This window comes from Centruroides vittatus, unplaced genomic scaffold, assembly GCF_030686945.1.
Source record: "Centruroides vittatus isolate TY-2023 unplaced genomic scaffold, ASM3068694v2 contig_459, whole genome shotgun sequence".
Classification (NCBI taxonomy): domain Eukaryota; kingdom Metazoa; phylum Arthropoda; class Arachnida; order Scorpiones; family Buthidae; genus Centruroides; species Centruroides vittatus.
Window position 1 is genome coordinate 1,098,270 of NW_027122255.1, and position 24,142 is coordinate 1,122,411.

General features: G+C 30.8%; 1 protein-coding gene across 1 annotated transcript in view; it reads right to left on the reverse strand.

Moving 5' to 3' along the window:
* The window catches only part of Pop1 (POP1 ribonuclease P/MRP subunit), a 47,664-nt gene extending 23,522 nt beyond the window's left edge, over positions 1 to 24,142 (reverse strand). The window contains exons 1-6 of the mRNA XM_067272915.1: positions 24,089 to 24,142; positions 19,320 to 19,494; positions 18,604 to 18,643; positions 13,568 to 13,746; positions 3,372 to 3,605; positions 3,212 to 3,299 (exon numbers count right to left, since the gene is read on the reverse strand). Coding sequence (XP_067129016.1) covers positions 3,212 to 3,299; positions 3,372 to 3,605; positions 13,568 to 13,746; positions 18,604 to 18,643; positions 19,320 to 19,478 — 700 coding nt within the window. The 5' untranslated portion in view covers positions 19,479 to 19,494; positions 24,089 to 24,142. The remainder of the gene's footprint in view (positions 1 to 3,211; positions 3,300 to 3,371; positions 3,606 to 13,567; positions 13,747 to 18,603; positions 18,644 to 19,319; positions 19,495 to 24,088) is intronic.

A 24,142-nucleotide genomic window follows, 5' to 3' on the forward strand; every position in this document is an offset into this window, starting at 1 on the left:
GTAAAACAAGGATGCATTGGAGCCCCTGTTATCAGGTTTTTCCTGACACCAGTTAACCAATGAATTTAGCAGGTTAACATGCTTTAATTGTCTCGTGGAATAACAAGTGGGAGGGTCGCTAAGTTTGGACAGGTGCTGGATGGACTTGAGTCAAAGATGAATCCATTTAACAATAACAAATTTAAATTATTTGAATCAAAAACAAAAGAAATACAAATAAATGGATTACAAATTGAACGATCTTAAATCTAAACTAACATGTAAGAGAGAGAGCTTACAAATAATTCCCGTAGTGTAATACCTAGCAGACTTGATGTCTTCTATTATAAAGTTCATACTTCTATAGGCACAATATTATAGGTCTTTCAATCTTCTACTTCAGGCATTTTAGAGAAGGACTTATAACCAAATTTGGAGAACCCTAATTCACTTCTTTGTGGGATGAAGCTTCTAAGCAAACTCGTCTATAATATATTGGAGAACCCTTCTTGCTAACTCCTGAGACAAAAGCTTTTGGCGGACTCCCTGATTTAGGCACGAAATTCGATAATATTCTTAGAGTTTACCCAATCAAATTATAACAAAATTACGTCATAAAAGGGGTAAAATCTCTCGATGACACAATGACAAAGTTGATGATAAGCGATCTTTTTAAAGGAAACCAACTTCCTTTTTAACTGAAGGGGGTAAAAATCCTCCCTTTACATAATTGATAAATTTCAGGTATTTCTGGTCCTTTCTAAGTTAAATTAATACAATATTTAGTTTAGAACATCATTTAACAAACAGATGTATACAATTTAGGACCCTTTATGTCTATTATTAACAGTTTGATGTTAAAGGGAGCAAAAATGAAAGTATTTGTGTTATCGCCTGTCATATCAGTTTTTAAAGTTAAACTTCCTTCTAGATTCTGACACATATTTCACCAAATAAAATATTTTTTAAATAAATTGAATAAAAGATATTCCCGTAATCTCACAATTGTGTGGCCCTACAGAAAATAGGTTCAAAAATGAACAAAACACAAGAACAAAGTAATCACTGATTGGTTTGTTCTTGGACTAACTCTTTGTAGTGGCAAGTGAGAGGATTGCCTCTCCTGTAGTCAGCAGGTACAAGCAGGGACACGAAAAGGTAGAGGGGGTACATGCTGAAGGCACAATGATGATGGGGTGCCAAAATTCCAAAATCGTTACATGGGAGATCTAATAAATTCATAGAGAACTGTCACAAACAAATGTGAAAAATTATATCCTGAAATATAATATGCATTATATTAATAAAACATGTTAATTAACTTGAATAAAAGGTAGAATGTCATGCCAACAATTTTACTGATCCTAGAGAAAGTTCACAAAAAAGGTGTTAAAGAACATTTAAAGAAACGTTTTTATTATCCTGCTAGCGCTTTCAACGAATTTATAAATGTCGTCTTCAGGCAGAATCGGAATGAAATAAATTTTCGTACAAACTATTTAAATTGGAACAAAAACAGCATTAGCTGCTTGGAACAAAACAAATTTAAAAATAAAGCATCAGAATTAAAAATATGTGTAACAACATCGCGCATGCGTCATACCGCACAGAGAACAAGAGTAGCGTTAGTCATTTAGAACATAATACAAAACTTAGATTATTAATTTAAATTCATGAAACATCATCGCGCATGCGTCCTACAACACAGAAATTGGGATAAGCAATTAGCCACTTTTAACAAAAAGTTTAGAAACATTAATCAACATTGTGCATGCACTTTAGTGCATACAGTAACAGGACTAATGCAGTTTTTTAACTGCTTGTATAGACTGATCCAAATTCCTGGCAACTCAAGGGTAGGAGAGTTGCAAGGAGAAAGCAGTGTGGTGAAGAGGGCCTCCCAAATATACACCAAGTTCCTTTCCCCACAGCATCTGGGCATCACCACACGTTTCCAAAGTGGGGTATGTTGGTGCTGTACAACCATCTTGGACAGCTCAGTGTCACAGTTGCCTCCTGCGATAGAACATTGGTGCTCTGTTATGCAGCTGGATAGCATCCTGGTGGTTGACCCTACATAATGTGTGTGCACCCCAGATAACGGGTTTTCCAATGGAATAGAATATACACCTGACTTTTCTAGGATCGAAACTACATCCCTATTGTTACATAAAAGTCTCCTCAGACTAGGGCATGGGACAATGGTTAAAAGTAAGGCATTTTGCCTAAAAATGCGACAAATTCGGGCAGTGAGGTGGCCACAAAATGGCAGAGAGGGGCGGACTACTGTCCAGTCCCTTGGGCTATGTAAGGTGGTAGCTGGGAAAAGGGGTCTTTTGACTCTGTTTAGGATACGACTGTATTTGGTGGGGCCATATTCTGCCGCACATACCACTGTGCGGATAATCCCCAATTCAGAGTTGGTAAGATACTGTGTGGAAGGCAGCAAAAATGCCCTGATTAAAGGGGCTATGGCCGCATTAACGTACTGTTTCAGCTGAAAGGCTGTGGCAGGAATAATTGGGGGAACACTACCAAATTTGTGGTATACAGAGAATACCAAGCCTCCCTGGGACTTTTGGGACTCCCTGGGAAGTGATTTTTCCCCCAACTTCTTTTTCCCAGGTGAAGCTGATAGAGGAGTATACACTTGTCAGGTGACGTTCTAATGTGAGAAAAGAGTCCCGTGTATCTGCCATGCCAAAAGAATGTCGTCCATGTACCTCAAGTATATCAAGGGGTAGACTATTCTGAGAGGTAATCTAAAGAGCCTGTGCTCAAGATGCCTCATGACCAATTCCGCTAATATAGCGGACAGCGGTGAGCCCATTGCATAGTGGATAATGTTGCCTTAGCCACAACGGATGAGGATGTGACTTGGGAGGAGTGGGGAAGAAGCCCACCAAGCACCAAACATCATGCACACAAATGTGCATGCTCGTCGCAACAGATTTCAGCTTATAGGAATTTGATTTATTTAAATATTCATGTTCCATTTTGAAGCATTCCATCAGATTTCACCTGAAGAAGAACTGCTCAAAAGTTCAAAAGTGTTTGTGATAAACTGTAATTTCACAAAACACACTGGTAACAGGTTCATAACAAAGTGATTACTTCTTCTAAATAAAATAGTTATTCTATTTATAAATAAAGATGAAAAATCATTTTTCTCCAAAATGTTTTCCAAAAAAATCTGTATGATTTAAAATATGTAAAATTTTATAAAATTTACCTAAATCAGGATTTGTTAATTGTGATAATTGCTGTAGAAGAATTTCTTCTTTTCCTGATAATTCTATGCATCCATAATATGAAATATCCTGCAATATAAAATATATTTTAAATTCTTTTCAAAAATATATTAATATGCCATATAACTTCATAAAGATTACCTGCAAAAGTGCATGATTGATAGTTGATTTATAAAGAGCTTTTACACATTTATCATTTGACTGATATGCCAATCTGTAACCCCATATTTCAATCATTTTGAAACGTTTTGCAAACCATATATGAGTTTCTAACCATATACGATTCTTCTGTCTTCTATTATATTCTTCCAATAAATTTCTTGGTTTTCTTCGATATTTTCTGCTTGGTCTTTTTGTTTTTTTCACTTTTTCTAACTAAACAGAATGAACTTTTAATAATAAATAAATGTTTCACAAACACATTAATAGAACTGAAACAGTTCTGTAGTAGACTTACAACATATATTAAAAAGTAAGTGAATGAGAAAATATAAAACTAGTAGAATTATTAAGTTTAATAATATATCCTATTGTAATATATATTATTATGAAACTAAATGCAATGCATTTAGACAACCAAGCTTGATTTATGCATTCAATTAAAAACAATGCTTTAATAGGAAAACTCAGCAGCTAGAAACAACAAACATTGAAGCACTTTTGATTTATATTCCTCCATTAAAACATTATTTTTGTTTAATTTTACTGTAGAGTTATATGTTAATTATTATGTAATATTATATTGTGTAATAATAATACTACATTATATTATAATGTATTATATTGCGAGCATTTTTCGTTACTTACTAGAATTTGTTATGGTTGTCTTTGTGTCTCTCAAGAAATTTTGTACAAATTCAAGGGCAAAAATATAATTTGGTGAATTTTTCTATTAACTTCTTGCAGAAAGAGAAATTTGTGGAATTTGTCCATCAAATTCAATTCAGACCACTTGAGGCAGTGAGTTCAGGCAGTCAAAGAGTACATTTTATCCAAGAGTACTCTTTGGCTGTAAGGGTAAGTTATTGCATAAGGATTCAAAAGAAAAGTGTTCTGACTGTTAGGTGATTAAAATACAGTGCACTCCCAATTTGTTAGTTCTAGTGTAAACCAAAGCTGAAGTGTGACAATAGCTTGTTTTATGTATAACAGACTACTGTTAATCTTGGTACACACAAAAATGTCAAATGTTCGGCTAATTAGAGAAAATCTTGGATGCTTTGTCAGCTAACACTTTCAGGATTTTTTTTGACATACTTGGTCTTGACTTGAAATTCACAGAATTGGATCTTGAATTCTGGACTTCTGATGTGAACTACATTGCCACAAAAAAGTGCATTATGCTACTTATTTATTGTGTTTGAAGTATTAGTTGTTGTTATAATGAACATGCTTTTTATTTTAGATAATTTTCTTATTTAATTAGTTCTGAAAATTCTTATAAATTTATTACTGTTTTAATAGAATTTTATTAATTTTTATAATTAAAAAACTTTTTTATTCTTTAGAGATAGCAATATTGGAACATTTTCAAAACTCAGCCAGGATTTGAACCTGGGCTCTCGACTTAACGAGGTGCAACCACTACACTACTGAGCTTATAATTAAATAATTGCTATCTCTAATATTAGTAATAATTCATTATTGAATTCATTAGATTAAAAAAATTTATATATTTACATACACATAAAGAATTGAAAATAAATACTGTTATTTTCAGAACTATTTTATGGAAATATTTGAAGGAATGATGAATATATAATATTGTAAATGATATTTACTCTTTCAAGCAAATAATAAATTATCAGATATCAAATCATTTAAAAATTTATATATCATGTGAAAATAGTATGTTAATGGTGTACAGATCTTCATGCTATTAGACAAACTTACTTTCTTCTAAGAAATGTACACAATAATTTATATCATTAGAAACAATCAGTATTTACTTCCACATATATTATATAAACAAGTATTTTTTTTGTATTTATTTCTCATCAGTTTAATACAAGGTCTTAGGGAGATAAAACGAATAATGACAATCATAAATATAGGAGCTCCATCCATCTCTGAAAACTAAAAATGTAGGAATAAAATCAAAACAAAATACTTTTTAAGAAAGCTCTTCAAATCTAAATACAACTTAATCTGCTTTTCTCAGACTATGAACTTTTTTGGAAGCAAAGCATTTTTGGATTATTACTCCATTGTCAGACCTTAACAATGTTAAGAATGAGATGCTAAATTAATCCAGATCAGAATGAACATAAATAAATAATACTTGCATAATGGAACTGCTTAGATCAAAATCAGATAAAATCACTATATTAAATAAGGCTGAGGTTTACATCATAAAATTATATAGAGATAGAAAAAGTTTCTATTATATAGGTTTTATTGCATCATTAAATATTAGTCTTAAAGACCATCATGTATCAATTAACAATAATAATAGTAACTGCACTGCTTTGACACAATGAGTGTATGACACTAAAGTCAAAGTTTCCAGTGCTAAATAACAAACTAAAAAGATACTGTCCAATCCATCTGTTTTAACAGATGGATTTTCTCTAAATATACCAAAGTAATTAATGCCTAGAATGTCCTTCAATTACAGAATACTTGATATAAAGAAGAGAAGTACTTGATGCATAGAATTTTTGTAATTTCTATAGGAAAATAATAAGTTTGTTTGATAAAATTATATATATATAATTTTAGCCTGGGACATCCCCTAGTGGGCATTCTAGTAGCAGCAGTGTCATTCCATGGTATAAATAATAAAATTCATAATTCATATAAATAATAAATTCCTATTACAAATAAAAATAATAATATATACTGTTAATAAATAAATTACACTACTAATTTAAATAATAGCTGAAAATCATCACTAGGGATGCCCCCAGTGTGCATTCTAGGCATTCCCTGACAGATTACAGATGACAGATATACAAACAGTGGCATCAATGACTTATATAAGTAGATGTTAACATATATATGTTACAGTCAAAACCCGTTTTTAGTTAGAATGCGTTTTAACTAGTTGAAACTAGTTTATACTGGATGTCTTTGTTAAAACCCGTTTTGTCTAGTTAAAACTAGTTTTAACTCAAATTCATTTTTGACTAGCAGTAAAGTTACTGCTGTACATGTTTTGATTTCAGATAAAACTAGTTTTAACTTTTAACATTAGTTAAAACTAATTTTAGCTACATAAATATGTTTGGGGGAAATAAATAGTTATGTATAGTGATTCGGGGAAGATGCCTAACATTTTGCTTATGAAGGAAATTATAGCAATAATTTGGGTTTTGGAGGCCTCTAATGAAAATATCATATTCTTGAGCATGTTTTTCAAATAAAACTTTGGAGTATATGAAAAATAATTGTATATTGTGTTTGCAATGACGACTTTTTTACTGTCTGGCATTTTAGGCATCTCACTCCAAGTATCCGGGTGAGATGCCCAATGCCATTAGGGTAAGATAACAAATATAATTGCATAAAATTAATTTTCGAATATCTTAACCAAATTTAATTTATTGCAAAGTACTTCATAGTAAGTATAACAGCACAGTATAAGTATTGTTAAGTTTCCGCCCGTTCTAACGTGCTCTATAGCTAGCTGAAAGCTTTTTTCAGTCCAAAAACCTTTTTGAAAAGTCCTTATATAATTTCTATGCATATCCTGCAATAAAACGAGAAAACAAAAATTTATTAAAAATAGGCATATTGGAATTCAATTAACAAAAAATAGAAATGTTACACCAAGAAAAATGTGGCATCTTTCCCATTTGTCAGGGTAAGATGCCTAGTGGAATCACGTGTTCTAGCCTGTCTGACTGGGATCGGCGGTAGCTCACAATGGAAACTTTAGAACCTTAAATCACACATTAATTGTTTTTTGCAATTTTTAATAAATTCTATTTTAACTTTTAGTTTTAAAATGATTCTAGAAACATTTCACAACAAAAACTTCATTCTTATCTTGGTTTTATTCTTCTAAGATGTAGAAAATGAGGTAACGGTAGCAAACTACAGGTTTCCGCACTCAATATTGGCCCAACAATTCATCATACAAACACATGACAATATCTGACGTCACTGTTTGAAAATATCAAAAAGTAGGCAACTTCCCCCGCTTATCATCTTACCCCGAAACACTCTATATGTTGCAGTCAAAACCAGTTTTTAGTTAGGATGCGTTTTAACTAGTTGAAACTAGTTTATACTGAATGTCTTTGTTAAAACCCATTTTGTCTAGTTAAAACTAGAATTTACTGCTAATCAAAATGAATTTCAGTTAAAACTAGTTTTAACTAGACAAAACAGGTTTTAACAAAGACATCCAGTATAAACTAGTTTTAAATAGACAAAATGGGTTTTAACAAAGACATCCAGTATAAACTAGTTTTAACTAGACAAAATGGGTTTTAACTAAGACATCCAGTATAAACTAGTTTCAACTAGTTAAAACACATTCTAACTAAAAACAGGTTTTGACTGTAACATATATATGTTAATTGTGAATATGCTATAAAAGTCATAACATTTAGTGAAACAAGCATTATCAATAAAATATTTTACCGTCACCAGGTAATTGGAACAGAATGCAGAATTACTCAAACTAAGTCAAACAAACTGAAACACTTTCAGTTAATATACAGCTAAATAACACTAAAAAACAGTCGATGTTACATTTTATTAATCATTTTAATGGTGTATCATAACTGATAAATTCTGCTTTACGGCTGTTTAATTTTAAAAATCTATTCTATGTTATTCTATTCTAGGATTCAAATATAATATGTTCTTCAGTAGCTGAGGATGACCTAATAAAGGCTAAAAATGTCTAGATTAACAAATTGTTCTGACATCCATAACAATATGTCAGTCAGTGTGGTGGAGTTGGTAAACAAAAAGTCCGACTCAGTCTCTAGCAAATTTGTAACGTATGACTCTGACTTCAACTTTAGTGTTTTTTGTTTTTTTAAATGTCACACTAAAATTCCTTTTATAAGAAAGACATCACTGGGTACTTGAATGTTTTTATCTAAAATGTTTGTATAAAAAGTCGAGCTAAAATTGATGACAAGAATCAAAAAATGGATATAATGAATTTACTCCAGAAAAATTTTTTAGTATGTAAAGAAACACACTACATATTAATAGTCAAAAGGATTCTACTTTTATTAGTTAATAATGAAAAGTTGATTTAAATTTAATTATTTTCAAGAAAAAAAAATTAAATACAATAAATGCAAAAAAAAAAAAAAAAAACAAATTTGATGATGACATAATAAATTGGTCTGCAATATAGTTTCTCCCACTCTGGCTACAATGGAAATACTTAATTTCCTACTGATGGTTGACTAAACTGAAGTACAGTAGAGCGTCGTTAATTGGAACGTCGGTAATTGAAATGGCCAGAAATTGGAACGATTTTCAGTTGGACTGTGTCGTGCTGAATCGAACGTTTTTGATACTAGATTTACTTCTAAAGTATAATTTTCATGTTTTTATATTCTTCAATATATTTATTTTGTTTGTACAAAATAAAGAAATAATTTTTAATGATACGATAGCCTCGATTATTATTATAAAAATTTTCGTTAGGCTTAAAATCGACGAAAATTCAATACAAAGCGACACGCAACGGAGAAAAATTCAACAGGAAGTGATACACAACGGAGAAAAATTTGAACATCGGACAGATTAATATATTTTTTCGTACAAAGTCGAAAATTGAAACAAATGACTAATTGGAACAACCCCAGTCCCCAATTGACGCCAATTTTCGACGCTCTACTGTATACAGTAGAATTTTAATATATGAAATTTGAAAAAAAAAATCTATCATCTTGAACTGACAAGTGCAATTGTGCCTCAAGAACAGTGAAAAATAAGAGAAAACAATCCTATTAATTACATTTTGCAGTTTTCTCTTTATCCTTTAATTTGCTGCAGTTAGATTCTGATCTTGGTTTTACTTTTTTCATTGTTTTTTTCTTGCACCTAAAATGAAAGTTAAATTTTTCCTTGGGAGCATATCTTTGGTAAAGATAAGCTTAACACTTTGAAATGTTACCATAAGCATTTACAGTAATACCTTGGTTTTCGTTGACTTCAGTTATCGTCAGTTTCAGTTTTGGTCGACTTTTCTTGCAAAAAATTTGTCTTCGTTTTCATTGATTGCCCCGGATTTCGTCGGCATGCCCAAGTGACCTCAATGCTAATTTTGCAAAAACAAAGAGCAACCCATGCGTTTTCTGGCTCAGTTGGTATTATTTCTCATTGTGTGAGCATTACCCTGCGATGCCCCACCATTGGCCAACATTTCCGTTCCCCGAACACTGGGAGTTCAGTCGTGGGTTTGCGCTTCGCCAGGACAGGATGGTCACGTGGAGTTTTCTGGGGTTTCTCAATGTCTGTAATGCCTGAATAGGGGCCAGTTACCCTTAAATGGACCTCATGGAAAACATTATTCCCTGCGATATGACCATTATAAACACATAAAACTACTATTACATGACTATTACATCACACTTTACCACAAGGCAATATAGGCTAGAAGCTCATGTCCAACTAACTTCTACAAGACAAGACATTATTACCCCACGTGTCTAGCCAAACAATTCCATTGCTTTCCTTTAGATTAGTTTTTTAATATTAATTTCTTATTGCTTTTAGTATTTAATGCTATATTAATTCTCTATAAAATGTGTTTTTGTTATGTATTTTGGACTGTCTAGAATGAATTAATTGGATTTACATTGATTCATATGGAAATAATTTCCCCAGTTTTCGTCAGTTTCAGATTTCGCCGATTGTTTTCAGACGAATTATCGATGAAAACCAAGGTATCACTGAATTTTTTAAGCATGAAACGACTGCTGCAAGTGGTCAGTGTTTTTATCTACTTGGCCACTGGTGGGCCTTAAATTAATAAAAGCTATTTTCTGAAAGTATAGAGCAGGTTGCATAAGATACATATAACATTTTGCTACGAAATGGCCTTTATGGGTTTATATCATTGTGATATCTAATTTAGCAAAGTGTCCATTTTCTAAGAAATTTCTTTACATACTAATTAATTAAAAAGTATTTTCCTTACTTCACATTTTACCAATATTAAACTTGGATCAGTCACCAGAGTCAAAAGAATTTTACTGACTCTGATTAAAAACATAAGACTCCGGCAACTCCAACTTCACAATTCTGATGCCAGCTTTAAATTTATAAATACATAAATGAAAAAAAATATAGCCTAAACGTACTTTCCAAAAAGTTTTTGTTCTGTGAAAAACAGTTAAAATTAAATATTGCATAAGATCAATTATGCTATAAAATTTAAAATTATTTATTTATTATCATACTTAATTATTTTCCATTTTTATCATTTAATGTTAAATTTATAATTTATCGTCAGTATAAACTACATAACAAAATAATAGAGGAGACATTTAACATATGAAATATATTTGCATAATGCATGCAGAAATAAATACTGACTAGATTTCTGAGCTTACAATTGAAATTCTTTAGTATTCTTTGATTTGGCAGCTTTCGTGGTCTAGCAAGTTTAGTCTGTGGATTGGCCTTATTTTTCCAGTCAGAATATCCTATTTTGTATTTATTGTGTATCAAGTTCAAAATCTGATAGCTAATAATTAAAGCTAGGCCATCTAGGCACTAAAGATCATTCAGATATTTACAAAATTCATGTAACTTAAATACTTATCATTTTTATAACTATCAATGATCTATTTATATTCAAACTTGAATTACAAAGGTTATACAAACATAAGTTCGAGTCCTTATTTCTTTATTTTCTTCCCTTTATTCCGATCACTTGTGGAAGACTAACAGTTTTTAATGCTTTGTAGACGCCGTAGCCTATAAAGACAGGTCGGCGCCGAAGATCATTTTTAATTGTGTTGTATGTCGTCTAATAGTGTTTTGTTTGTTAATTTTATAAGTTTTTTTGTCTTCAAGTTGCAAGTTGCATGGTGGTTCCTGATCAGAATAAAGAGAAGAAAATAAAGAAATAAGGACTCGAACTTATGTTTGTATAACCTTTGTAATTCAAATTTGAATTTAACTTTAATTCCCGAGTTTTGTACGAAAATCTATTTATATGATTTTTCATACCTAAAATTAGTTATAAGTTATTACTAATAATAATAATAATAATAATAAGTTGCCGTAGAAATCACAAGGGATGCAAAGAACAGTTACTCATAGATTCAGTCATTCTACGGCAAGCACACAAACAACACAGAAACATACACATGGCTTATATAGACTACAGAAAAGCATTCGACAGTGTTCCACACAGTTGGCTGCTACATATTCTACATATGTACAAAATACATCCATCACTCATTGCATTCTTTCAAAACACTATGCAGCACTGGAGAACAACACTACATCTCAGGGTTAGTAACACTTCCATACAAACAAACCAAATTCTTATTAGGCGAGGAATTTTTCAAGGAGATTCCTTGAGTCCTCTCTGGTTCTGCTTAGCCCTGAACCCATTATCAAACATGTTAAACAACACGCAATATGGTTACAATATCAGACATGAAAAAACAACACAGTTTACACTGTCACATCTCATGTACATGGATGACATAAAACTTTATGCATCCACACAAAAACAACTTCATCAACTCCTACAAATCACACATTCATACACCAAGGACATACAAATGGAATTTGGCCTAGATAAATGCAAAACACTTCACATAGAAAAAGGAATCCTGAAGAAAGAAGATTTTGCACTTGGAAATGGAGACATTATTAAATCCATGGAAGAGGGCAAGTTCTATAAGTATTTAGGATTCCAACAGGCCAAACTAACAGAACATACACAAATAAAGCAAAGATTAATTAAAGAATACCAAAGTAGGTTAAATGCTATTCTCAGAACACAGTTAAATGCAAAACACACAGTTAAAGCAATAAACACATATGTCATCCCAGTACTCACATATTCTTTTGGAGTTATACATTGGACTCACACAGATCTTGAGCAACTCCAAAGGAAAACAAGAACAACACTTACTAAGCATAAACAACATCATCCTAAATCTGCCACAGAAAGATTAACCCTTCCACGTAAAGATGGCGGACGTGGCCTGATTGACATAGTTAACCTTCACTACAAACAAATACAGTCACTGCGAGAGTTTTTCTACAAAAAACAAGAAACATCACAATTACATAAAGCAGTAACTCTAGCAGACTCGAATAACACACCATTAAACTTACACTCACTTCATATGGACACAACGCAACATATAAAAAGCATAAACACCATTAAGCAATCGTGGGCTCGAAAGGCACTCCATGGCAGGCATCCTTATGATCTGGCCCAGGATTTTGTTGACAAAACTGCGTCAAACAGCTGGTTAGCTCGGGGATTCCTCTTTGGGGAGACGGAAGGATTCATGATTGCCATACAGGATCAGGTCATAAATACTAAAAACTACAGAAAACACATACTCAAAGATGCAACATTCACAAATGACACATGCAGAAAATGTCACATCATGCCAGAAACTATACAACACATCACCTCTGGTTGCAAGCTCTTGGCACAGACAGATTATCTACACAGACATAATCAAGTAGCAAATATAATACACCAAGAGCTTGCAAAGAAACACAAATTATTAGACATCCACGAGCCATACATTCCACATGACATGCACAAAATGTACAAAACAACACGCACAAATACATTCCACAGACATGCACAAAATGTACAAAACAACACGCACAAAATGTACTACGACAGAGCCATAATCACAGATAAAACAATTTACCACAACAGACCAGACATCACACTCATTGACAAACACAATAAAATCACATACATTATAGACATATCCATTCCAAACACTCACAATATACAAAACGCATGCACTGAAAAAATTAGCAAGTACACAGAATTCGCCCAGGAAATAAGGCATCTGTGGAGGATGGATAGGGTGCTTATTGTACCTGTTGTTCTCTCCTCTACAGGTGTCATACCACACACACTACACAAATGCCTGGACACATTACAATTGAATATAAACACATACATCACACTACAGAAGGTCACTATATTGAATACATGTCATATTTTGAGAAAATTCCTGAATACTGACACTGACACACTTATTTAATTTTAGTTTTGTTTTGGTTGCTATGCCTTGACTCTGGTCTGGCATAGTACACAGCCACCGGTGTCAACTGAGTATAAACCACTACACCCAACATAATAATAAGTCATTTAATTATTAATATTTTATAAGAAAAATTAAAAAATAATAATAATTTACCTCTTTCATAGCCCGTTCTCTTACTCTCCTTGGTAGTCTTTTAGGATTATGACTGGCGGCTCTACGTCTCATGTGACGTGGCAATTGCTGTATAATTCTTTTCGGAAGTTTTGTTTCTATTGCTGTTGTGAGTAATTTCAATTCATTTTTTCGAGCCTTAAGAAACCTCATCACATCAACTGGTAAAAAAATTGATAGAGGAATTTATTAAAATGATTGACTTTTGATATCTGAAAATTATGAACAGGTTTACTTATTATGTGTTACAGTTTTCAGTACATTATTTAAAAGCACATTTTACAATGAAGAACAAACACTTTCAATACTCTTTAATAATTTAAATAATTTAGCAGTGTATAAAGATATAAAACATGTAATTAGTATCGATAATCAAGTTAATGATAATTATTATTAAAAGTGAAAATTGCCATAGTACTACTATTTTATTACAAATTTTACAAACATTAATGAATTGACTTCTACATTTTTAATATTAATATATAAAAAATAACATTTAATTCATTTCAATATGATACTGGCATGTCAGATCCTGCATAAACAAAATAATTTTTGATTTTAAAAAATATTGCAATTTTTTAAAATGGGGGAAAAAAATGACATATATTAGTCAATAAAAATTCACACCTTAAAATAGACTCCAGTAACAAGTTCTTATTTCATTAAAATTTGTTGCAGAAATCTATTTTAAGGTGTAAATTTTTATTAAATACTGTATTTCCTCCAGTTCTCATAATAGTTACATTGCAACATATATATTTGTAATGTGGTCATATGGATTGTTTAATTTTTAGAACAACAGAACAACTTGATAACTAGACAAGCAGAGACAAGCTTAAAGTTTCTATCTGTTTCAGAAAATTTAATCTGGATAATTATTTGTATTCAGTGAACATGATGTCTCTCTCTAGTTTTGGGAATGGTTTGAAAAGTGTTTTGATTTGTTTCCATTTATGGAAGGTTATAGGCTGCAGATAAAACACTCGAAAATTCAGGATATTCAGCTACTAGATGATCAACTATTCTAACAAGGCTTAGTGGTCTAAACTAGATTTCACAGTAGTTGTAATTTGTAGTTGTTTAAGGTTTTCTAAAAAAAAAGAAAAAATTCTGTTATAGGAAATGTCTGAATATTAGTTGACATTATTAGCATGTAATTATTCTGTTTTTGTCACCTCATGGAAAAAATAATACTCTCTATGTCAAAGTTAAATATACCAGGTGATTGTAATTAAAATACCCCTATATATATATATATATATAGGGATATTTTAATTATTATATATATATTAACTTAACAAACCCAATTTATAGTTAAAGCTAAATGAATAAAGCTGTAATTAATTATTATTTGGTATTTAATTAATTACATAACCATATTATAATCTGATAATTTGGCAGTTCATTTAGCTTTACAGTACCCCTATTTAATACTGTCTGCTGGAGAGTTAGCAGTCCAAATGCAACAAATTTTGGTATGGTGATATTTCAGGACATCCAGAAAAACATTTCCATAAAAAAAATTAATACCAAAACTCACCACCATGACATTTTTGGCACTGTAAAGAACAAACATTTTATTTGTACAAGACTTTCATATTATACAGAAACCTTAGCAATATAGGGAAGGCTGTTCAACATTGTCTCCATTCTTGCGATGTAAAACCTGAAGGCAATGAACAATGGTGTTAACAGTTGACCATAACTGATCTTCTGTAATATTTCTCACAGGCATTATGATAGACTTTCAAGGCTGCCAAATTTGTAGCATTTCCTTGATAAATCATACTTTTCAAGTGTCCCCACAATAAAAAATCCCACAGATTAAGACCTGGAAAATGAAATGGCCAGGTAATAGGAAATGCACAACTAACCATTCAGTTATCAATGTTTCACTGATAACAGAATGGTTAGTTGTGCATTTTGTACTGCAGAAACTTCTGTATGTAGGATACAGTGTACAGAAGTGGTTGACTTAAGGCATTGTTGATGTTACAGTTGGTTTATGACAAAAGTTTTGAGAAGCTCTTAAGCTGTTTCCAGTTGCAATTTCCAGGCACGCAAACTGTAACCGCAATGGCCATTCCCAGTAACTAGTAAATCCCTTCCAGAAACTGGAATGACTGCAACCACAACTAGAAACAAAAAGTTTGTACTACTTGCACTGATTGCAAACACCTTTGTGCCATGTCTTATGGTGGCAACTTTGAAAATAGTTCATCATCATGGTGGAAAGTGAGAAGTCCGGTGCAGCTTTTAATATAATCGAGCCTGATTGAGCTTATTCAGGCTCATGAATGTTTATGGAATTTTAATTCTTTGTTTTATTAACGAAAAGATAAAAGAGTGCAGACATGTCATGAGACAAGCAAAAGTCTTGGCATTGATTATAAATAGATTAAGTAAATTTTACTAAATACAAAGATTAATCTATAAAAACAAAACACAATGACAGTCTTAAAGGCTAAAGTCTGAAAGCAATGACAATGATACCTGGTTGATAGGAAAGCTAGGACAAGGGAGAGAAAAATTGTACCATTAGTTTACATTAAAGTAAATCTTACAAAAGGCACAAAAGAAATTGAAAATTTCAATATTCTAAACTCGATGGACAAATTTGAAATAACATGCATGCTTACTTGAATTTTAAAAATATTGAATAATGGAGTTTATACTTTAAAAATTGTGAAAATTTGTATGGATTTTGCAAATTCTTAAATCACCTTGTACAACATCATATTCCAGACGTGAATGAAATTTAAAAATTATATTACATTACGAATTCTTCTAAGTCTAAGTTCATGGAAATTACACTTAAAAATTTCATCCATAAAATAAGAATAACACTAAAATAAAATTAAATTAGGTACACATCTGGTAAGTCCTATATGGTATATCACACGGACTTTCCAAGGTCACACAATACCACACTCTTCCACATCACTTAGAGAAGCAATGTAGGTGAGCTTGAATGGGTGACAGTGAATTAATTACATTTTATACAGTTCAAAGATTAAATTAAGATTAATTTTATTTAATACTATTTAAATATATTTTTGTTTATACAATCAACATTCAAACATATCATGCCCTGTTTAATATTATATTGTAATACAAATAAGTCTTTGAGACAGCTTGTGGAGAATAAAAAGTTCCAAAAATTGATAGAATAAACTAATGTCTGATGTCAATGTTTTTTGTATTCTGTACAAATTTGTTATATTTTGAATGTTTTTTTGAAAAACACAATGAATTTAAAGTGATAAAATCCAAAATGTGGGCATAACAAAAACAAATGAAGGTGCTTATATTGGTATTTGGATGAATAGTTGGAAAATTCATTCATTCAACATGGATAAAAATACAAAAAAAAGACATTTTTCAATATGGAATATATAAAAAAAAATAACTAAATTCATACATTGTTGAACCAAAATCAAGACATTTTCAATGAAAAATAAGTTTTCTGATTACTTATAATCATTATTAAATAATAGCAGCCAATGAAATGACTTCCAACTAAAGAAAAGTACCAATGTCACTTATATTCCTACGAATTTTAATTCAAGGAATATTAGTTAAGATATAAATGTGTTGACAACAACCAAATTAATTCTTTGTACTATTCTAAAAAAATCATTTCATCAAATGTCAAATAATATTTAAGGCTGAATTTTTGAATAATGTGCTATTCTAAATAAGAGTATTTTTTTTATATTCTGTATGTTTGTGACAGGTAAAAATTAGCCTCAGTCAGGATGCTTGACACCACCTGTGATTTTTGGTTCACAGGAAATCTTTTCTGAGCACAAATTATCTCATATGAGGACTCATAGTAAGAGAACAGAGGAAGAATTAGAGAAGTGAACAACCTGGAATTGATTCATTCAAGTATAATAATAAAGGACATTTAAGCTAAGTGTATAATAATAAGCATAAACGAGTAACAAATTTATCAATACATGTTTGCATCTATTTATCTGGAGAGAGCACATTCACAATTAATCTGCAGGTCAATCTAAATACCTCTTTTGGTGATGCCGCTCCTCCTCAAACAATGCTTATTGTTTCTTCTAAGTAAGTCCATATAGTACTTGTACATTGTCTTGCAATTCTTAATGACAGTTCACATTGCTCAAATGGTAAATCTAAACCTTTGATGTGCAAGCAGCAGGTAAACTTGGAAAAGAAAAACTTTTGAGAAGGAATTCTTCTGAGGAGAGCCTTTTAATCAAGGCAGCCGCTTTCTTTTATATACTCTCCTCATCCAAAACGTCAGCATCTGACCAAATTTGGTCATCTCAGTATGGTTCCTTCCTACCCATTGTACAATCTGACATTTTTAACACTTCCTTGGACAAGTTACATTTAAAGAAAAATGTATCATTTGTGATAGAAATGAAGTCAAAAATAAGATCTCATGAACTTCATCATTGAAGTTTGCTTTTTTAACTTTTTAATAAATAGTCCTGGATTCTACATGTTATTTATATTATACTAGAAAAATCATTTTGTTAAATTTGAATTTTTGAAGTATGGTATTTTACTATTTCAAAGAGGTTTCCTTTTCTTTATTTTTCGTTTTAATAAAATTGAAATAAATGTGAATTTTGATTTTTGAAATGAGTGCTATTTCATCTATCATGCAAATTGCCTCAACAAGATGCCTACTGTTGAGAAGAACTACCATATGATGAACCATGCAAGGCTTTAACAGATAAGTATCTCGTTAAATCAATATATAATGTTTGAAGATGTTTATTAAAGTTTGCAAGAACTCTGTCTAACAAATAATAATCACCAATAATTAAACACCTAATGTGAAAATAAATATTTATGAAGTGAGATATTACACTTATGAAGTAAGCAATACCTCACTTTGTAAATATTTATTCATAGTCATCAAACATTTACTGTGTTTTAAAAGCTTTTCTAAATGTTCAACCTTTTCTCTAATTATTACTTAATTCATTGATAATTTAAGAGTTAATTAAAATAAGTAATGATTTAAAACTTACCAGAAGATCTTTGTTCTACATCCCCTGAAAAATCATCTACCTAAAATTAAAAATTAATATTTATTTATTTTACAAACAGCTGGAAAAGTCTTATGACTGTTGATTCCACCCCTAACAATAACCACCTGCATTGTATGATAAAACAACCCGAGAAAAATTAAAATTAACATATATACATATAACAAAAAATAAGATATGAATTATAAAATGTAGTTAAGTACAAAATTATATTATCTAAAAGGAGACAAATAAATGGTATCAAATAATATAAAATTGTAAAATCAATGATGTAAAATTAAAATATATCATGTAAAAAACATTCATAAATTTAAAAAGTAAAAAAATTAAAAAGTATATTATATTACTGGACAATTATATAAAATAAATTTACATGTTCTTTTATATTGTAAAAAATCATAATGCAAGATATGTCCACGCAATCATTATGATAGAAATACGATCTAGGGGATATGGCTAATAAGGAGTGTATAAGCATGTTGTATTATGCATTCTCCTATTGGGTATTTGCAAAATGAACCAGTAATTATATATTATTCCATTGAAATATTTAAAACATAATGTACAATGAAAATATTTTATTCTTTCCTTTAATTCAGTAATCCTAGTCTAACACAAGCTACATCTGGATTAGAAGTGTATGGCAAGTTACTAAACTTATTATTTTACACTTTTAATTTTATCTATCAAATACTCACTTGAAATTCTCCTGATTTAGAATCATTGTTTAGTTTTAATTTTTTTGCTGATTTTAATCTGGGTTCATCAATATCCATTTTCTCCAACTTTTTCTTCTTTGTTTCAATATCATCAATTTCCTTCAATTTTCGTTTTTTCTTTGGATTACTTTGTTCCATATTTATTTACAATTATCTGGGAATAAAATGTTCAAAATCATTAATAATATTTATAATGTCAGCTTATTTTAGAAAAACTTATATTATTCTTTATTTTTGTCTTTCAAAAAATGTTTAAAGTTTTAATTAATACAGCTGTTTTAACCATAAAACTCATTATTTTGCCATAAATGTCATAGTGTATCAATACCAAGGTTGTTTATTTTTGGATCATTAATTGTCTTATAAACCATAAATAGCCAAAATCTAAATAAACAAGTAATGTTAGGATAATATCCTGAGAATAGTACTGTACATATTTTGCTGTTGAAATTGTGATAGTGTGATTTGAACATATATGTCAGAAAATCTAAGGTAGTTCTACAGCTAGATATTAATTCCATCAAGAACCTCTGAAATGAATTGGATCAAAACATTAGAAGAAAATCATTTAAACAATACAGATAAATAGTGGAAAATTCAAAAGCATATATACAAAAATTGTCAAAGTATTCTCCAAGGAAAGAAGAGAGAGTAATTCATGTTAAAAATTTAAGCATTCATTATTATTTTTCCAATATAAAAGTTATAGCTCAATAATATTTGGATGTTAGTTGTAAAATAGTATACTTCTGTCAAATATGTCATAAAAATTACTATCAAAATAACATTGATTATACTAAGTTAAAAATATAAATTTATTTCTATATACTAAATTCAAAAATCATCTCAAAATATTACAACAGTGAAAACAATCAGAGGAAAAGCGACTTTCTCTTTAAAAAGTCGCAAAGAATTCCCCCAACACTAATTCCATGCTACACAGATATACAGCAATTTTGGTCATTCTCAAAGATCATACAACCTACTTAAATCAGCACAATATCCTAAAAAGTAATTTGTTCTGGATGTGCAATGTGCATATTGTTGATCAGCATATTATAACAAGTGCAAAAAATGAAAAAATGGCTCACATGCATATTTTTTCATAGATTACTATATATTTTATTGTATTTATTCTTCAGAAATGATTTTCTATACATCTCTTGCTCCTCCAATTGTTTTAACCAGTGTATATATTTGCAAAAACTTATTAGTGAGAAACCAATATTAAGCATTCAATTAATTTCAATCACACATATAAATATTTAACTTTTTTGTCTGATAGGAAATTATCATGGAGTGCAGTAGCACTTGATAGCAGTGTTTCTCAATCTTTTTTGATCTTTAGCCTCTTTTGAACTTAATATTTTTCTGTGGCCCCCCTCAGTGCTGCTAGATGTGACTAAAATCAGTATATGTATTGTAAATTTTTGTTAGATTTGAATTGATTGAAAGGTATATGGTACATATGGTATTACTATATTTAATTGTTATTTTTTAAAATGTTTAAATTTAACTTTGCTCTCGATTTTATGCCAATTTCAGAGGCAGACAAATGATGATGCTAAATTGAAGTTTTTTGGTACAGTAGAGAGTCGTTAATCTGAACCCCGGTTATCCGAACGATTTTCAGTCGGACTGTGTCATGCTGAATCAAACTTTTTTGATACTAGATTTACTTCTAAAGTATAATTTTTATCTTGTGTGAATCGTCTTTGTAAGCCAAGTAATGAAATTGGTAGACGCTCCAACAGCAAACGGTTAGGGAAACTTAGTTTAAGAACTGTGATTATTTGGTCTAAAACCCCAAGTGCTTTTGCAATAATTTCTAATTGCATATATAGTTCATGCTGCCATTATAGGTCTACAGCAGGGGTGGGCCAACCCCGTACCCATAAGTGATTTATTATGCACTCACAACATGATTCCCGATAAATTAAAATAATTTTTTTATTTTATTTCCCTAACCATTTGCTGTTGGAGTGTCTACCAATTTCATTACTTGGCTAACAAAGACGATTCACACAAGATTAATATTCACAGCATCCACACCTACTACGTATAATTTTTATGTTTTTATATTTTTCAATATATTTATTTTGTTTGTACAAAATAAAGAAATAATTTTTAACAATACAATAGCCTTGACTATTATTATAAAAATTTTCGTTAGGCTTAAAATCGACGAAAACTCAACACAAAGTGACATGAAATGGAGAAAAATTTCAACATCGGATAGGTTAAAATATTTTTTCGTACATAATCAGTTATCCAAACAAATCACTAATCCAAACAACCCAGTCCCCAATTGATTCAGATTAATGACTCTCTACTGTATTTCCATTCAACACATTTACATGCAACAGACCTATATTTTAATACTGAACACTGTTCACAAAAAAACAACAAATGTATGCATATAGCCTGATAAATGATAACAAATAAAACATTTTAGGTTCATATTTCCTCATGAAATTTACTGTATTTACTTGCGTATAAGATAAGGTTTTCATTCATTTTTTCATTGCTTTAAAAACCTAGGTCGTCCTATATGCACAAGCAAAGGATTCTTGGCATTGTGGCCAACCTGGCAACACTTCAATGCGTCTTTCACATAGTCTTTGTGTCCTTTCAAGTTCATTTTTACCATGTGCATTGTACTGGTGCCAGTCCTTGTACTCCAGTTCCAAATAAAATTATGTTATTTTTTAAGAACTGTGATTATTTGGTCTAAAACCCCAAGTGCTTTTGCAATAATTTCTAATTGCGTATATAGTTCATGCTGCCATTATAGGTCTACAGCAGGGGTGGGCCAACCTCGTACCCATAAGTGATTTATTATGCACTCACAACATGATTCCCGATAAATTAAAATAATTTTTTTATTTTATTTCCAATTAATTTCATGATCCAGCTTTTAAGCAGAATTTTCTTGAAATTACTTATTACTTATTTATTAATTGAAATTTTCAAGTAATTATTTATTGACACATTAAATAACTATATATAATAAAATATAAGTACTTAGTTCCACTACAAAAAATTATTTTATCAAATTCTATAGAATTTTAGCACCATCTTGTATGTTTTTATTTTATTACTACTGATCATTCTGCCATCTATGAGCCACGTATGTCACTTAGTGACAGTTAGTGTCATACAAGTGTTGATTTCTTTTATTATTACTTTATCTTATTAATTTAACAATAAAAAATACTCAGTATGGTTGAGGACCATGTTCTTACATTTTCCAAAAAGATTGGGAAGAAGAATATCGTTTTGTGGAAGTAAAAGGAAATAGTGTATGTCTTCTGTGCAATTGCACCATAACTACTAAGAAATATAATATTGAAAGAAATTTTAAATTAGAACATGAGAACTTCGATAAAAAATTTATGCCTCATAGTGCTATTCGAACTGAGAAAATAAATAGTTTAAAGAAGAGGCTGAGCCAATTACTGTTCAAAAAGGTAACAGATAAATCAAACAATGTAACTGAGGCATCATTTAAAATAGACATTTTCTGCAGAGAACAAGAGATCATATTCAACTGGGGAATTATTTAAACAAGCTATACTTATTGGTGCCGATTTTCTCTGATACTTTTTCTAATAAGCCAGAATTAGGGCAATAAATGATTTACAGTTGTTGTGCAATACAATAAAAAGAAGAACTGTGGCAATATCTACCCATATTAAAGATCAACTTGAAGCTGATATGAATAGGTGCTCTTGATATTCACTTCAAATGGATGAATTTTTGGATGTAATGGGGACATTTCAATTAATAGTAATAACAAGAATGGTTTTCGAAGACTACTCTGTGAAAGAAGAAATACTGCGCCTTTTGCCAATGAAGGAAAGAATGAGAGGTAAAGATATTTATCAAGTATTTAAAAATTATGTTTTGGAACAACTTCCCCTACATAAATTATCTACAACTGATGGAGCTCCTGCAATAATTGGTAAAAATATAGGATTTATAACTTTATGTAGAAAAGATGAATCATTTCCAAATTTTTTTGCTTACCATTGCATAATACATCAGCAAATTCTGTGTACTAAAGTTCTTTCATTTAGCCATGTTTTGGACCTCATAACAAAAATTATAAATTCTATAAGAGCTGCTCCATTACAGCACAGACTTTTTAAAAAGCTATTGGAAGATGATGATGCTGAGTTCTCAGATTTAATAACTTACACAGAAGTGAGGTGGCTTAGCAAAGGCAAAGTATTCAACCGGTTTCTAAATTTAATTACTAAAATAAAAGAAATTCTTGAAAAAAAAGGGGAAATTATAACAAACATGAAGATCCTAATTGGCTAGGTGACTTAACACTTCCATAAGTCTTCCTAAGTCTTAACACTTCCATCGTTGATGGAAGTGTTACGTAACAATGGAATTATTAAGTGAAAGCCACGTGCAAGACGGAGATGCAGTTTTTTTCTGCGTGCGGGAAATCGAACATATTTTTAGACCCATCTAAAAATTCTCTAATTAGTCTGGAAACAGGGGATCCCAATTCTTGCATCTGTGAAAACGGGCAAGGTTGACTATAATGTAATAATCTTAATCTTCACTATCGTTTAATTTTGCCCGAGCAACGTCGGGCCCACCCGCTAGTTATCTAATAAAGTTGAGCTTTACAACTCTGATAAAATCCCAACTGCATCAATCAGAGCTGCATTTATTCCCTAATTTCTTTACAGATAACTCCATTACAGAAACGAATTTAATGATACACTTACCATAGAAATGCATTAACATCAAGCATAAGCCACGTGCTAAAGAACGGGCGGGAA